General features: G+C 40.0%; 1 protein-coding gene across 1 annotated transcript; it reads right to left on the bottom strand.

Moving 5' to 3' along the window:
* Window positions 1-4,667: 4,667 nt before the first annotated feature.
* On the bottom strand, window positions 4,668-15,286 carry LOC111867115 (glutathione S-transferase 1-1). Its single transcript, XM_023856649.2, has 5 exons — window positions 14,941-15,286; window positions 12,484-12,542; window positions 10,353-10,494; window positions 10,087-10,248; window positions 4,668-4,875 (listed from the first exon to the last, which is right to left on the bottom strand). Exons 1-5 carry the CDS (start codon window positions 15,079-15,081, stop codon window positions 4,735-4,737), a joined length of 645 nt encoding a protein of 214 aa, XP_023712417.1. The 5' UTR covers window positions 15,082-15,286; the 3' UTR covers window positions 4,668-4,734.
* Between the last annotated feature and the right edge of the window lie 1,856 nt (window positions 15,287-17,142).

Below are 17,142 nucleotides of genomic sequence, written 5' to 3'. Positions count from 1 at the left end.
GCGAGTAATCACCCCGCAATGCGCAACGCGCGGTGACGTCACGAGCGGAGCCGAAGAGAGCCGAGCGGAACCGAAGATAGCCGAGCCCCGTAACCTGGCAACTACGCAATGCTAATCAACAGCGGTGACGTCACGCTAGCAACAGCGTCCTATGCTATACGCCACGTCACACTAGCAACAGCGCAAGGCTATATAAGCAGACTCCACAGCAGTGTGATCATCAGTTGAAACATAGCAGCCTGCGAGTGAGCGATAACTAAGAAGTCAGCGAGCGGAAGACGTATTGTGTACTTTCAAGACATAGTGAGTGCTGTAGTACAGTTGTACTCGGAGTGTGTATTTCAGGGAGACTTGTATAGCTCCCGCGTTAGTAGTACGTGAAGACAAGTGAAGACAGTGTTAAGAGATTTGTTGTAGGGTTTGTAAATTGTGGAAACCCGTAATATTGTGATCATTAATTATAGCCGTTATTTGTAGATTGTTAAATAAACCCAATTAACCATCTCTACGGAGTCTTCGGTAACGTAAACACGTTACACTGGTGTCAGAAGTGGGATCGGTAACGGAAACACGTTACAATATTATTTATGACACTAATTATATGAAATCTAAGAAAAGTATGCAAAAGTCAAATACGCGCTATTTGGGCTCAAAATTCAATACACAGAACTGTGACGTGATGGAAACTCTGCGTGTCCCGATATTGTATCAGCTTATCGGAATTAGTTCAACAAGTCCGTTTTCTGTTATGTTACCGTAGCAGCCTTGTGCAGCAGTGAAAACACGTAACAGTGATAACACAAAAAACTAAATCCATGGAAGAGAGTCCCTGTGAGCCTGATAGCCCCTCGGCCAGTCAAGAAATTTCCGTCGTATATGACATTGAATGTTCATTCTCGCCTTCACAAAAGTCCTTTACTGATACAAACCAGCACCACATGAATCCAGTGCATACTCTCAAGTCCCGACGAAGTGTGACAAAAAATTTTAATTCAATGGTCAGATTACGAATCAGTTCTACCTGACAAAAGTATTGTGACGTATAGATTCATTGCTAGGCAACGACTCGATGAACACCTACCCGCGAGAGATAACGCGCGCAACAATTGGATGTCTATTGCTACGCAATGGATCAGTAATGAAACCTAAAACAATACGAGGCAATAGAAAACGGTGTTTTTCGTGGGGTCCGCCCTGAGGCTATATAAAACGAAGTTCCAAGTGAGCACTTAGTTAAGCCGTGTGGAGGGGGGGGCGGTCGAAGACCTCCACCGTGACCCTGCGAATCGTAGGAGGCGACGAAAATGGAAGTCTCAAATCTGAGACAGTAAAATATGGTCACGGGTCCCAAGGGACTCGGACCGAAAAAGAATGAGCTGGTAGGGGCCAGCAGTCAGAGAGGGCGCCCAACAATAACAAGACCGTAATTGTCAAACAGTAATAAATATCTGGTCATGAGCCCCAGATGGGGCTCAACACCAAGACTTACTGACTGACTGACCGTCAGTCACAATGTGACTTTGACTTTGAACAGTTAGTTCTTGTCAGAAGCTGGGATTGTTCAATTGAAGAAAGTTCATTTGAGTTAGTTGTCAAGAAACGGGTCGAGTTCTGGAAATGAATCTAAGCTGATTGAGAAAAAAATGGCAAAAAAGGAATTTGACGGTGACTAGAAGACTTCATGTGTGATTCGAAGTTACAGTGAGACTATGCTAAATCCGTTGCCAGGATACGACTAGTGAAGACTGAGAATCCTAGTGCGTGAGCAACGGTGAACTGTAACGTGCGTAGAATAGCGATATCTCTGTATTGCCTGTAGTCCCGAATTGTGTGAGTAAGGTGTCAATAAATCCAATCATCCAATCCAGAACCAGACTAATAAGTCACGCACCCCCCACCCTTCTTACACATAATAATATCAACAGTTTGAAAGCGTAATGAGATGAACGCTTTCGTATTTAAGAGACAATGAACCAAACTGTGTATATTTATAAATCTTATAAAATCTTGCAGTGTGTACTCCTCCTGCCTTAAGTTAAATGTTAACAGGTATTCGATAATGCTTAACAATTATGTGGTGTATACATAAATACATATAAGCCATGCCTTTCCCACAGCCTGAGACCGCTGTGAACAAGAGTGGGAACGCAGTGCTGAGGATTGATCTGTAAAAGTGTGACTTCATTGCTCGCTGCATATACTGCTTCATTACCAGACTGTAAAGTTTGCGTCCTTTATGTAATGTTATGTTTTAGCGTCCTGTTGCACTGATTTAAGTCCATGATTTATTTCAAACGTCTTCCAGTGCATACAATCATCTATCTCCTCCTCTAACTTGCACTACATGTTTCAGCACAAAAGTGCCAAGTATAAGACACGCAGTCACAGGAGCAAGACACAACAAAAAGCACAATACACACACGATAGTGAAAGAGTGCTCCAACAGAAGAGGATAGGTGTGACTCGCGTAGTGAGATACGACGTAGGGATGAAAAATCCTGAACAATTTTAATATAATAATATTTTTAACATTTAACATTTATCAATATACAGTAGAACTTGGTTATAACGTCATCAAAGGGACCTAAAAATAGTGTCGTTATAAACGAATGTCGTTGTAACCGAAATGGGCACTTCCACAGTAGCCTTATGTTAGTCACGTCAAAAATCTACCAAAACCGAGTTAAAATGTTGCATTTTTTAGTGAAATACGTAGTTAAGTACAGACTAACGTAACATTAACGTGGAATTGCCCAAATGTGTAATATCAAAGACATATTACAGCGCTTTTCACTGACAATACACACAATATTTCACGAATCACTTTAACTTTCTCTTCAATGCTTAAAACTTTCCTTTTCATTGCCATGTTTTCGCTACTGCACTTCTCTGGGTTTAGGCAGGAACACTATAGGGTAAGTAGACAATGTGAGGTCCTGTTAGACGAGATTCTAGGAAAGGAATGCAGTTAACAACCTGCCGCGTCCTCTTGCACTATTCACGCAGTCCCACCCCACACCCTTGTTTTCGCATAAAACCCACGCTCCTCTTGCAGCCCGCGGTCGTATTCTTCCAGGACAGTCACGTCAGCAAGTAGAGAAAGTGAGGGTGGGCAGACACATCGAACTTTCCCACGATATCAGAGAAATTCAGGAATGAAAATGACGTTACATACGAGGTTGATGCATTTGTGCATGTCGTACTAAGCAAGGTATAAAAACAGTTGCTTTATGAGGAATTAGTTCGTACCATTGAATATTTGACGCAATAGACAAGGTGTCGCAGAAACCGATGTTGCTATAACCAAGTTTTACTGTATATGATAAATATATATTTTAGTTATTTTAATATGAAGACGACAAGGCATGCAATGAACTAGTTTAGCGTAAATCGAATAAGCACCTGAAGATGGCACTTTTGTGCCAAAACATGTAGTGCAAGTGAGAGGAGGAGATAGATGAGTGTATGCACTGGAAGACGATTGAAATAAATCATGTCCTTTATGTAGTTTTACGTTATTCTGCTGCAGAGATGTAAGCCAGCAAATGGTTTGTGCGTGGGATTGTGGGTTCCAATCACACTTGAGGCAAAAATATCTGTGTATATTCTGTGCTTGTGTTGTCCTGTGTAGGTAGCATCCTTGCAATGGGCTGATCCCCCATCCAAAGAGTCCTACTAACTGTGTATAGAGGTAAATATAAAGTTGTCCCTGTGCTTAGCTAATTAAGCACTACTCCATGAAGGCACAGGGGAGAATGGATGTATAGATCCATATTTTCTTGACCTGGGCATTAGTTGGAGGTGAGTGGTCAGGTTCATGACCCAGTCACTTTACCACTGAAGAAAGAGGGCCCCGGTACCCATTGGAAAGGAGGCTGGGTGGGCCCCAGAGCTGGTCTAGACGAGGTAGAGAAGAGAAAATTCTTGACCCTACCAGGACTCGAACTCCGACCTCTCAATTATCCAGCCCATAGCCAGCCACTATAATAACTATGCTCTCCCAGATTAAGAAACTGAAGAAAGTGGCTAGGGCCCAAACTTGGCTCTAGAGTCGTGGACATGGCAGTAGCGGCGGTGGTGGCGGCAGCAGCAGTAGTGGTAGTATCCTAATTATTAATCATCATCTCACATGATTCTAATGAGATGTTGCAAAGCTCCATAGCTTTGTTCCGAACTTGGAGGCAGTAATGTTAATTCTTCATAAACTGAAAATCATGGATCCATGTGAAAGTTGCTAGTGTGGTGGGACTAAGTCCCTTGTCCTGCAGCCACTTCTGGCCTATTGTACCAATGTGAAATTTCCTCACACTGTTTAGAGATTATGTATCCATAATATTTTTTTACAGAGATATCTCATTATTACATATTTCATTTTTCCAGACATACAGTATTACACTACATATTCTTTTGAAATGCAAATTAAACATTAAGATTTGAATGCACATATGAGAGAAATATTGTTCTATTTTCAGTGTCTTCTCCAGATCTTTCCAAAAACAGTGTAAAGGAGCTGAAGTGTTCACAGGAGTGAAGGCTCATATTTTGATCTTCTGGGCTGCAATACAATACTGCTGCACTTTCTAATTCTGACAGGTCAAGGTCTCACTGCCATATTCCAAAAGTGAGGAATACAATGTTTGGTAATATTATGGAGTCAAAAAAATAAGTTCTTTGAATATCCATACTAGTTTAATGCCCAAATCTCAAACTTGCAAACATGGTACATAAACAGAGTCACTCTGGATGGCTGTGAATCATCTGTTTCAGCACAATTACAGCAGCATTATGTATCTCATCATAACCCTCAATTGTCTTCTTGACTTTGGAGTACCACTTCACAACATTTGGAAATTTGCTCATATCATATCCAAGGACCTGAAATGTGTTCAAAATATCATAGATAAATTATAACCTCATGTGTTCCAAAACAGGTGTGTTCACTTGGGAATGTAAGGTCATGTTTGACTCAGACAATATGAAGAAGTTCATTAACTAAATAATCTGAAATGTCTTCCAATAAAAATTGTCTTGATGGAGATTATATCCTACATCCCTTGTTAAACAAATAAATGAATTCTAGCACTGAGAGATTTTCTGGCTAATAATTCCTACCTGACAGAAACAATATGAATTTGGGAAGAAATAATTTCCAGCATGGGAAATGTCATTTTTTAGATACCTCTGTGCTGCATTAATTACATCAATCAGTGAAAATCCACTTTAACCAGCGGTCAAATTGGGCAGCTTCCCAAGGCCCTTACTAGGCTTTCTTTTGAAGAACGGTTACAATCCAGATTAATTTTAGATTATGTGATTAAAAAAGCATCCTTTTCTATCCAGTTTGCTTTTGATCATATAAATACTACACCTATATCAAATTGTAAGGTCCTAAATAGGACCTGGTTATAGGGGGGATTAACCTTTAAACGCCGGACTTCGAAATAGTGGTAAACTTGAGCTGGCCGGAGTTTATTTAAATGCCCGCTGCTGGTGCTCGTTTAAATGCCCGTTGCTCCCTTGCGTTTAAATGTCCGTTCCTGTTAGGCGGTTAATCAATTTTAAGCGTTGTGTTTAAAAATGCTGTATCTAGCACAATTTTTATGATAAATGGATGGTATTAACTTTGTTTATATCAGCAAAGAACATAGTGTCGCATATTATAACAGAAGATTTGAAATTTTTAATACAAAGTGTTATACTCTATTTTCAATTTTTTGTGTTTTAATTTTGATGTGTACTGCAAAAATTGTTTCCCAGTTCTTCACAGAGTCGTTCTGCATTATAAAAACATTTCTGTTTGTAACACTTGACAAATTTTAGCAGTCCCTGGTGTCATAAAGCAGATGGAAGCAATAAAATCATTTGGTCTTCTGCTAGCACTGCTTACACTCTTCGGATTTTCGAATCTTTGACTGAAGGTCAGAAGAATGAAAGAATGGCTATTCAAGAGAAAGCTAGAGGGGTCCCTTCTTCAGTGCTAAAACCTTCCGTTAGAACTGCAAAAGCTTATTGCCCCTTCTATTTGAGTGAACAGACAGCTGCATCGTGGCTGAGATACAGAGCGCGATCTGTTTTGTGTGCGTTCGTAGTGAAATTGAATACGGTAGTTTTATTTGAAACTGTATATACATCAAGCAGGTAACAACAAAAAAGGTATGTACATCAAATTTTACAATATATTTTTAACATACCTATCTGCAGAATCTGCAATAAAATTACTGGATCGTGGATAAGTTTTGGCATAACTCATACGTATATTTTTATTTGCTGTTGTTCAGTTAGGTATTATTTTAATTCCTCTATTAGGGTTTTACTCAAGTCTGTCTGGTAATTACTACATTTGAAAATAAATATTTAGGAATGTGCATGCGCTTCTACTAGCGGCGTGTGCGCGCACTTCCACTAGCGGAGTTTAAATGCCTGACTGGACAAAACGGGGTACTTTGGCCACAACGACCTTACTCATGACTGGCACAAACTGGGCACTTCGGCACTTAAAGGTTAAGATCATACTTTGTCCATGGTCGACTACTCCTAAATAGCCTAGAATCTGTGATATTTAACATGTAGAAAGGTGTCATGTAACATTTACTGAATGGTTTTAACTTGTGTAGGACAGTTAACAACATATTTCCCATGAATGCTCATTCAAAGGTACAGCCATTCTACTTCAGACTATTTGCTTCCCTAAGCAGAACATGCAATCAAAATTATGTCCACTTAATCATTAATAATCACAAATTTGTTGATGACCATTTAATTTTATTCACCCAAATATATGAATACTGCTATTTTTTCTTTTTGAGTCATTATATTTTCCTCTTTGGAAAAGCTTTTCAAGAAATTTCTGATAATCCATGGGATGAGAGTCTTGACTACTGCCTGTGATTGGTTCCAAAATCTGGGCACTAAAGGAAATGGATGAGATAAGACTGTAAGCTCCACACATGAAACTCCTAAGATCACTGTCTGGAGGTATATACTATTCTGTTCTATTCTATTGTTGTAGAGGTGTGTTTACTATGCTGTTGCACAGCAATGGCTCTTATCTCATTGTTTGTTTCAAGGTGCCCAGGATCGAGTCTGTATGCCACAATATGCATTCCTGTCACCTCTGCAAGGTGTTTTAATTAAGTCCTACTTTGAACAAATAATGGCCTCGTGCGCCTAAATGTATTGCAACTGTAGCATTCTGAAATTTAACCTGCAATTGTTCTTTGTTTTTGACATGGGTATTGTATGAGTAACTCTCATATGGCATTTTGAATGTTGAATACATTAGCAGCAGTCTGGTATCATAGTTGACAGGCATACAACACTTAACACCATTTCACAGACGCTCTTGCAAAACTGTACTGGAACAACACTGGAGAGAAACTGTAATGTGCATATGCTATTGGCCTGCTGACACCATGAGAATAAATGTGTGCTGTGTGAGATGACATGATTAATGTGGGTCTCTCGTGTCCAACCAGCCAAAGGCTGTGTGGCCAGCTTTCAGATGACTTGCCTATATTATACAACTCAAGCAAATGAAGAAGTTGGAAGATCTTTGTAGATATCTGATCAATTTTGAGTCCAGAAATCAGTTCTGACAGCCTAATCCTCGATTTCAAGAAAAATGTATTATTTTTACCAGGTATCATATCAAGATAAATTATAATCACAATTAAATCTGTTTCAAGATTTATTTGTGTAGGCGATCCTGGTTACTGTATTCTCACCATAGTTTCCGCCTGTAACGCACTTCACTACTATTTAAGTGGTGCAGCAAATAAATTTTTCATTAAAATTAATGATACTACTAATTATTAAATTTAATTTTGAGGGTAGCTTATAATGACAGCTGAGAAATATAATTTTGTGTTAAAATGAATAATATTGTGACATGTTGCGCAACGGACAACCTTTCCCTACCCAGCAGTGACGTGGCGGGTGAGTCAGTGCTCCGTTGTTCCCTCCCTCCACGGTGACGTAACACACAACGCAGCTGTGACACGGGTAACAGCCAACAGCGGTACCGATTGCGTAACAGGCGGGCGCTGCGACTATATAAGTGAACCACACTGCCTACGAAGCGAGTTGAAACGTGTAACCGTCGCCAAGTTCAGTAGTTGTTGTCAGTTAAATGTGTATCAGCCGCCGAAGTGAGTTCTCCAGTCAGCAGCCTACAGTTGAGTTGGAGTATAGCAGCCGTCGCGGAAAGAAGAACCGGACGTGTGTGTAATTGTGTAATTGGTAGTGTGTAATACAGAGAGATTTGTATAGCTCCCGTACTGTGAATACGTGTAAACTACTGAAGACAGAGTGAACAGATTATTGTGAATAGGGTTATAAAGTGTGAAACTCTGCAACTGTGTTATAATTAATTGTAGCCGTTACTTGTAGGTTGTTGAATAAACCAATTAACAATCTCTACGGCGTCTTCAGTACTTAAAACACATCACAATATTATTAAATATTAAATTTAATTTTGAAGGTAGCTTATAATGATAGCTGAAAAATATAAGGTGGATTCTTTCCATAAACTATTCCAATAATTTTACTAAGTACCACTCATTTATAAGCAGCATGGTCCAAAAGAGTAATGAATTAGGCTAATTGCCTTGCAATAGTCTGAGAAGTTTAGTAAACTTAATTTATCTTAAATGAAATGGCACCGAGGTAAGAAGTTTCAACAATTCTATGAGAATTGTCCGCTTGCTCACACAAGTGCAGTAAAATAATTAACAAATAAAAGCTAATAGAAGACAAAATGACTTCAGATAGTTTATAGTTGATATAGGAAAATTAAGTTAATCCAAACCTGTGACAAGGACTGAAGTGAAACTGTGCGCATGGAAAGAAATTACCTCTTAATATATCAACCTTCAACACAATCCAAGTAACTCAGTCATACAGTTGAATAGAGCAGGCTATGTCATAGCTCAGTAAGACAGATGCAGGCTTCTCACTGCAGTCATGAGTGACTTCATGCGAAACTGGTTGATGAAGTCATAATGGACAAGCTTTCTTTCTCATAGCTTATTTTATTACCCCATATTAAGCATTATTCCACTACTAACCCATACTCACTTATCACAACCCTCTGCACTGTGCACTGGACAGAACATTGTGGGGCTCTTGTCAATGTGTGTAGTCTTGTCACTACTCCTATGACAACCCACTTCTTCGGAACAGTTTGTTGGTCCTGAAAAGGACCGTGGTGGCTGAGATGCTTGACCGGTGGGGTAGGGTGGTGCGCGCCGGTAAGGAGAAAGGCTAGTTACAGAGAATGGCTGGTGAAAAAGCTAGTCGTTGAGCGCGGTCGTAGGAGCCATGAGGCAGTGGCTACGCCAGATGCCCAGTGAGTCGGACCTTAACACGACCACCGGCGAGTCCAGGCGTGGTGCCCCAGTGAGTCGGGTGTGAGAGCGCCGGAGGGCCGAGGCAGTCGTGCCTGGCGCAGCCTGCCGATGTCTCCGAAGACCGAGCGCTGGCGACGAAGCCTGCTGGCTGAAGTTGCTTGCTGTGTGGCTTGATAGTAGACTGCAGTCGGACTGAATTGAACTGAATAACTCGGCTTTGGAGTCGCTCCTTTTTATACGCTGGTCGGTGGGGCGGAGCCAAACTCGAAAGTGAGGAGGAAGAATTGATTGGCTAGCGCGCGTATTGACGTAGATGCGGGCCAGGAGCGATCCCAGTATAAATATGAACGTTTGAAGCAATCAGATTGGTTAGCGCGCATGATGGTGAAAAGTAAGAGCGAGCGTTGCAGAAATGCGTGATAATGTGGGATGTTCCCACACAATTATCAAATCCTCAGTCTTTACTAGTAACCTGGGGCTGCATCTCTGTCCCAATAATTTGCTGATCCAGAGTAAGGAAATTGGTTAGATGAACAGAAAAGTAACTCATACATTCTCCAGAGACTAAAAGAAAACTCAGTTTCAAATGTTATATGATTGAATAAGTATTTATGACAGAAATCAGGATACTGCTGCTGAATTCTGATAGCTTTTGTAAATTGGCAAATATGTAAATAGGTGTTAAATACCACAGATATGATACTGAAACAAAGTTAGGTCAAATGTTACTTATTCTTACATCGGTAAGTGACATGTCAGCCACATAAGCATAGTCTGCAATGGAAATGGTGCTCCCTGCAACCCAGTCTTGTTCTTCAAGGAACTTGTCCAAGAACTGCAATGCTTCTTCCAGTTTTGCAGTTATGTCCTCATCGGGTTTCTTTCCAGCTCGTAATGCCAGCTTTAAAATTCATATACAATTTCATATAAATGACTGTCCATAAGTAAATGTTGTAACAGCAACTACAAAGGGTCTGATCTGTGAGGAGTATGGACTTTACTTACAAAGTAGGATGCCATTCTTGGAAAGAGGACTCCAGTGTCAAAATGCAATCTCTGGTCAATAACGGCACGTTTCTTTGGTTCCCTGGGATACAGGGAATCATCTTTGCCATACTGGTTCACAAGGTAGCCGAGGATGGCGTGGCTGTGACACAAAAGACAATTTAACGTATCTTTTCATATATTGGAAAGACACAGTATCGGAGAGCACACAGTGATGTTCGGTTTGCTGATAAAATATTGCGTCAAAATCTGTTTTATCTAGGCACATATATTTTTTAAACTGTCTGCAATATGGTATAAAGAACACATTAAACTGAAAAGAGAACTACAGCATTAGCAATTTTCATTAAGTTCATCTTGAACTCTGAATTACTCTGTCTCAAAAGATGGGCATTCTCTGTGCAATTATTATTATTATTATTATTATTATTATTATTATTATTATTACAAGCAGTACCATANTATGGGCCTTCAAGGCCTGTTATAGAACAGTTTTACCTTTATTAATTATTATTATTATTATTATTATTATGTATTATAATCATCAATCCCAATTATCTCAAAATCAATTAAACTTATGCAGAAAGTATCTTGGACATACAATGTATGCTTTATTTTTCACTGAAGCTTTAATCTGAAACATAATGCATTCTAAAAGTAATTTCTTAGAAAGTTATGTGCAAGTTTAACTCAAGATGTGCACATAAAAATATGTCTTAATATAAACTTCCTGTTATTTGTGTCCAGTTTTAACCAGGATTGCAATTATCTGATGGGAAGTGGTTAGGTGTTGGTACACTCCATCTAGTATGGGAACAAATGTGAATCACCATCATGTAGCGATGCATACCGTTGTGTTATCATTTGAGAGTTACTAAATTTTATTTTCAACATATTCATATGCCAGTGAAAAATCAATATATACTTACATATGATTTTTCTTCTGTAAAGTTCAGTTAGGAGGGAAATATTGTACAATATTCTGATAGAGTTTGGGATAGCCATGAAACTAGTTAAGCTGATTAAAATGTGTTTAAACAAAACAGATAGTAAAGTCCGTACAAGTAAACATTTGTCTGATAAACTTCCTATCCAGAATGGTCTAAGACAAGGAGATACTTTATCGCCACTCCTTTAAGACAGTGATTGATAGGTGCACCACCTGATATAATATCAACCTATGTGCTTAGCCCACACAGTGTGATTATGTATTTTGCATGATTCTCACAATAAGCAGTGCTGCTTTCTTAGAGCATTAATCGTTCATTTTTTAATGGAAATGCACTGTTTTTCTGAGATAAACTGAAATGTTTCATATCATTTTGATGAATTTCACACTTCAAAGTGCAAGGTGTTACATTAAGGGTTTTAATAAAGGTAATATTCTCCTTGTGCTTCATTAATTAAACGCTATGCCATGAACACATATGGGGATATGGGGGAATGGAGGTATAGCTCCACCATTCTTGACCTTGGTACTAGATGGAGGTGAGGGGTCACCTTCACACCACTGCTAATTTACCTACACAGAAAGAGCCTCAATACACCATGGATAGGAGGCTGGGTGGGCCCCAAAGATGGTCTGGGGACTATGAGGAAAAGAAAACCTTGCCCCTGTTGTGAGACGAATCCCAGCTGTCAAGTTTTCAGCATGAACTATCCTATCTTACTCGAGGGGTCTGACTGTAAATAACAACTAGTAACATTTTATATGGAAATGATTTTTTTATTTGTTAAATATTTCTTGAAAGAAGGGGTACACCATTGCTCCACACTCAACTATTACTGCCTTCTGAGGTGAGTCACTGCACCAACCAGGCAGCACACTATTGTTATGCCCCCACTTTATCTGCTGCGGGCTCCATCTCTCACTCAGCACTTGACTGAATATGGAGTGAGACAGTTAATGTCTTGTTTTGGTATGAGCCAATACAGTGGTTTGGAAAGAAAAGTTTTGATGTGAGAACAATCGCTGCAAAGCTATTCTTAACATAGTGACTTCAATTTTCATATGTTTTTCAGTAGCTTCATATAGTTCCTCTATAGGTTACAATTATCTCCTTGTTGGCCTTCACCAAGAAAATTCATAGTAATAAGAATACACCAGCTGTACCATCATACCAGAACTCACCTTTCCCAAACAGTGAATCCACTGTCTACAAGCGTTGGGACTGTGTGCTGAGGATTGATCTGAAATAAATATAAATCTGAGTTCATGTAAACTGAACTACTCCCTGTTACATTATATGAAGGAGAATTAGTAAATAGGTCACAAATGGAAGTAAAGCAGCTGTAATGGACATAACAGGTTCTCTATATGTATCACTAGGTAATAGCACAGTCCAGATTCATAACAGGCTAGTCAGCAGACACGCACGTTCAAAGGCTGGTTTCAGTAGTCAAAATTACGACCATGCTTCTGGTGTGTCCTACCAAAGAGCAGCGTTCTGTTGTGTGTCTTTTTGTGGGCAAAATAACTCAATGCAAAGGATATTCATAAAGAAATGTTTCCTGTTTATGGTGGGAAGCGTTTGTCGCATAAAGCGGTTCAAAACTGGGTCGAGAAATTCTCTCAAGTACGTTCGAAAGTCACAAATGATGCCCAACCAGGCGCAGAAATGGCCGAGACAACAATCAAAATACTTCTGTGCTGCAGGTTTCGATGGACTGGTGATGAGATAAGACAAGTGTATCAATGTTGGTGGAGGATATGTCAAGAAATAAATGTTCTTTCCAGGTTCGAATATCACATATTTTGTGTTTTACATCCATTTGTGACCTATTTACTGACTATCCCTCATATATGACCATCTCTTTAAGTTACAGTATTATCGAATGAAGTGACTGGGGCATGAAGCTAACATCTCGCCTGCGTCGGGTGGTGAAGTAAAGAACTGGTAGTTCTATACCTGCACTAACTGTCTTTATGTGCTTAATGAAGCACAAGGACAACTCTACCCAATAATAGCATAGAAGTGTTGCAAACAACTCTGTCTCTAACTACAGGTACAATCTGAGAGCAGAAATCTTAGGTGGGCGCGCACACAGTGTTCTCAGACAGTTCTGGACTGCCACGGTCCTGACTTACAAACAAGGTTTTTCTAAATTAAATGGTCTGAGCGCAGAACTACCCCCTAAGATATAAAACAAAAAACAAATAGAGTATCATTTGGGGTTCTCACAGCAGTGGTTATGAAGATTCCTATATTCTGGGATATAATGCATATAGTCCATTTAAACAAACCCAATGTTTCTACTGGAGAGAAGGGCAGGTTTGTTGGGTACACAACAAAGCAAGGCAAAGGGAGCTGCAATTGTGCTTTTTTCTACAGCGTAGCTTACTTTGTTGTTACTGGCAGAAATGCAAGATTTCAGGTTCTCATGACAATAACTATGAAAATTACCACCTTCTGAGTGTAATGTTGTGCAGCCAGTTGATCACAGTGACCTCTCCAAGAATCTCAGGTTCTGATACAGTAATTACATGGTGTTCATACAGCATAAGCCAGTAATCTTCATATTGACTACCTCAAGAAACCATGGTAACGATTACTAAACTACATGGCATCATGCTGAGTAAAGGAGTAATATGTTCTGGCTTCATTGACACATCTGTGTTTCTTGTTCCAAACTTGATGCATATGGGCACATGGCAATGAAGCAGAGGGTGGTACATCTTGTGATATTTTGTGTGATGTGTCATGAACACTCAATTTCATGCAGATATGTATCAAAAGGAGTGTAGGCTCACACATTTTCACTTGAATCATACTGACTGAGATAGTAGCGAAGGAAGTTAACTAAATGACTAAACCAGTAAATATTCTTAGCAGACCTACGTCTGGCCTCATGTATAGCAGAACACCCATCCCCGAATAGCTATATAACCTACACAACAAACGTATCTGGCTTGTATCTATCTTCAGTTATAAACCTTGAATGAGCAAGTACGCTCCATCAATAATGCATCTGACTTGTTAATGGGAGGTGCCCAACTAAATTTTCATCCAGGGTAGGGACACAGCCAGATACAGACCACTGTATGAATGATTTTTCATGTTCAATTCACAATACATAACTCTTTTTAAAAGAAGAGATGAGTATGAAATCTGGCACATAGAATGTATGGAGTCTATATGGCAGGTTCACTGATAATATGTAGTTGCAAGAGAAACTGCAAAGTATAAATTAGATCTGATGGGTGTAAGGGGGTCATATGGAATAGGGGTGCCACTACTTCCTGTGGAAATGGGACTGAGAATCATGAATTACGCTCAGGATTTCTTGTACATGAGAATTGATAAATCTCAATTTTATTCTTACAACCCTAAGGCCTTGAATAATATCTCGTTTCAGAATGACTCTTAATTTATGAAAATTTATTTTGGAGTGCCCATAAGTGACGTAACAGCTGAATTCGGCGAGCTGCACGTTTGAAATACTGTCGCATGAAAATAAGCATGTACCTGCATCTTTAACAGAAACTGAACTCAGGTTCCTCGATTCCGCAAGTCCATAGCCCACTCTCTTTATAGAAATTGTGACCAAGTTTCAAATAATGAAAATGTTTACACGTTGTTGCACTTACCTTTAAGAATTCTGGTGTGTGCTGTTCTCTTTTCAGTAAGTCTATTTTCTTCATGTTTAGTTCCAATCCAAGCGTTTTTGCAAGCAGCAAAACAGAGCGACAAGGCGGGCTGGAGATGGTGTAATAGAAGTCGAGCGGCATTGCGTTTAGCAAATGTTAATACTACACGACTAGAAACAACTGCTGTATCAGCCCAAGTACCTGTAGTCCTCGCTGCCCTGTAAAGCTAAGAAGGTATCGAGGCTGGACGAGTTATATTGTCGATAAGAACCATTGGAGTGGATTCCAGAAACATGTGACCTTGGCCGTCACAGTATTTACGAAACGTTGTGGCGAAGTGGAAGGGGACAAATGACAGCGCTCATCTTCTGGGCACCTAAGTACGTGGTGGGAGAAATTACATCGCGTGCTTGAGTAGCGTGATGATCGGTGATCATATCTTGTTAGTGAAACTTGTGGGAATTCCGGATGGAAAGAGCCAATTGGGAAGATCTAGACTAAATGAAAGGATAATATTGAAATCTATTTTATAGAAATAGTATGGGGCGATATGGGCTGGATTTATCTGGCTAAGGATATGGGCTAGTGGAGCACTCTTGTACAAACACTAATGAACCTTCGGTTTCCTTAAAATTTTGGGAAATTCTTGTGTAGCTGCTCGACTGGCGGCTTCTCAAGAAGGGCTCAGCTTCATGGAGTTAATTTAGTTAGCCGGAAAGTCAGGATTAGACTGTCTAGAAGATCCCCCAGAAACGTTTTTCCAACTACTACTGTCAGTCTCCGAGTCAGCGTCTTTTTTCCCCACGCAATCCAAAGTCAAAGTTACTTTACGACTAGCAGTTTACCGCCAATCAGTTCGTCTGTCGCCAAGACCCTTGAGACTCACGACCAGAGACATTTTTTCTCAACTGAACACTTGCGGCCATAGTCCTTACTTAACATCCTCTCTGACGAGAAGATGGGTTTGTTACTATGAATACGCTTGTCCCTTCGTCAAGTATACGTATCGCACATATAACATTTTACTGAAAATTTTCCATTTGACTGTACACAACTCCTCTGTCAGTAAAAGCTTTGAAAAGCAGATCATACTTATCTTACATATCTTATGCTACAACGGCAGCTGAGTCACTTGAACGGTCAACTAAAAGTCAAAGTCTCATTGCGACTGGCGGCCAGTCAGTCAGAAAATCTTGGTGTCGGGCCCCATCTGGGGCACATGACCACTGTTTGACAGTTACGGTATTTTTTTTTATGTGGCGCTCTCTCTGACGAGAGCATGGGTCTGTCTTTTGCATATGCTGCTGGTCCTTGCCAGCGCAGCCTTTTTTGAGTCCGAGTACCTTGGAACTCGCGAATATATTTTACTGTCTCACATTTGAGACTTCACTTTTCGTTCCCTCCTACGACTCGCAGGCAGTGGCGGCTCGTAGCTAAAATCAGTCGGGGTGCTGCTCCAGAAAATTTGTAGCCTTTGTTTTAAAATTGTATAAAAGGAAACAAACATGTATAAAAAGAAAAATTTATTCAGAAACTTGATAAAATCCTAAAAGAACAAAATCAAACATTTTTTACTTACTTTAACCTAAATTGTTACAGTTCAAGCTTAATCTATTCATTTAAAAATGAAATCCATTCTTTTTAACCTTTATATTGTAACGTGTTTCGTTACTGATCCCACTTCTGACACCAATGTAACGTGTTTACGTTACCGAAGACGCCGTAGAGATGGTTAATTGGTTTATTTAACAATCTACAACTAACGGCTACAATTAATTATCACAACGTTACGGGTTTCCACACTTTACAAACCCTAGAACAAAATCTCTTAACACTCTCTTCAAGAGTCTTCCAGTATTAATAACGCGGGAGCTATACAAGTCTCCCTGAATTACACACTCCGAATACAACTGGTGATCACTGGTTATCGCACACGCGGCTGTAGCTCTGTTTCAACTGACTCGGCGACTGTTACAGTACAACTGACTAGTACCAGCTGTGCAACTCACTTATATAGCTGCAGTGCTTGCCTGTTGCGTAATGAGTCCCACGTCATCCTGGTACGTCACCGCTGTTGACTCGCCTTGCGTAGTTACCAGGTTGCGGGGGCTCGGCTATCTTCGGCTCCGCTCGGCTCTCTTCGGCTCCGCTCGTGACGTCATCGCGCATAGCTGCCAGGATGCGGGGTGATTACTCGCCTAT

The sequence above is a fragment of the Cryptotermes secundus genome, unplaced genomic scaffold (assembly GCF_002891405.2).
Source record: "Cryptotermes secundus unplaced genomic scaffold, Csec_1.0 scaffold334, whole genome shotgun sequence".
In the NCBI taxonomy this organism is placed as follows: domain Eukaryota; kingdom Metazoa; phylum Arthropoda; class Insecta; order Blattodea; family Kalotermitidae; genus Cryptotermes; species Cryptotermes secundus.
The sequence above is the reverse complement of the archived record's forward strand: the minus strand, read 5'-3'. Positions and strand labels throughout refer to the sequence as shown.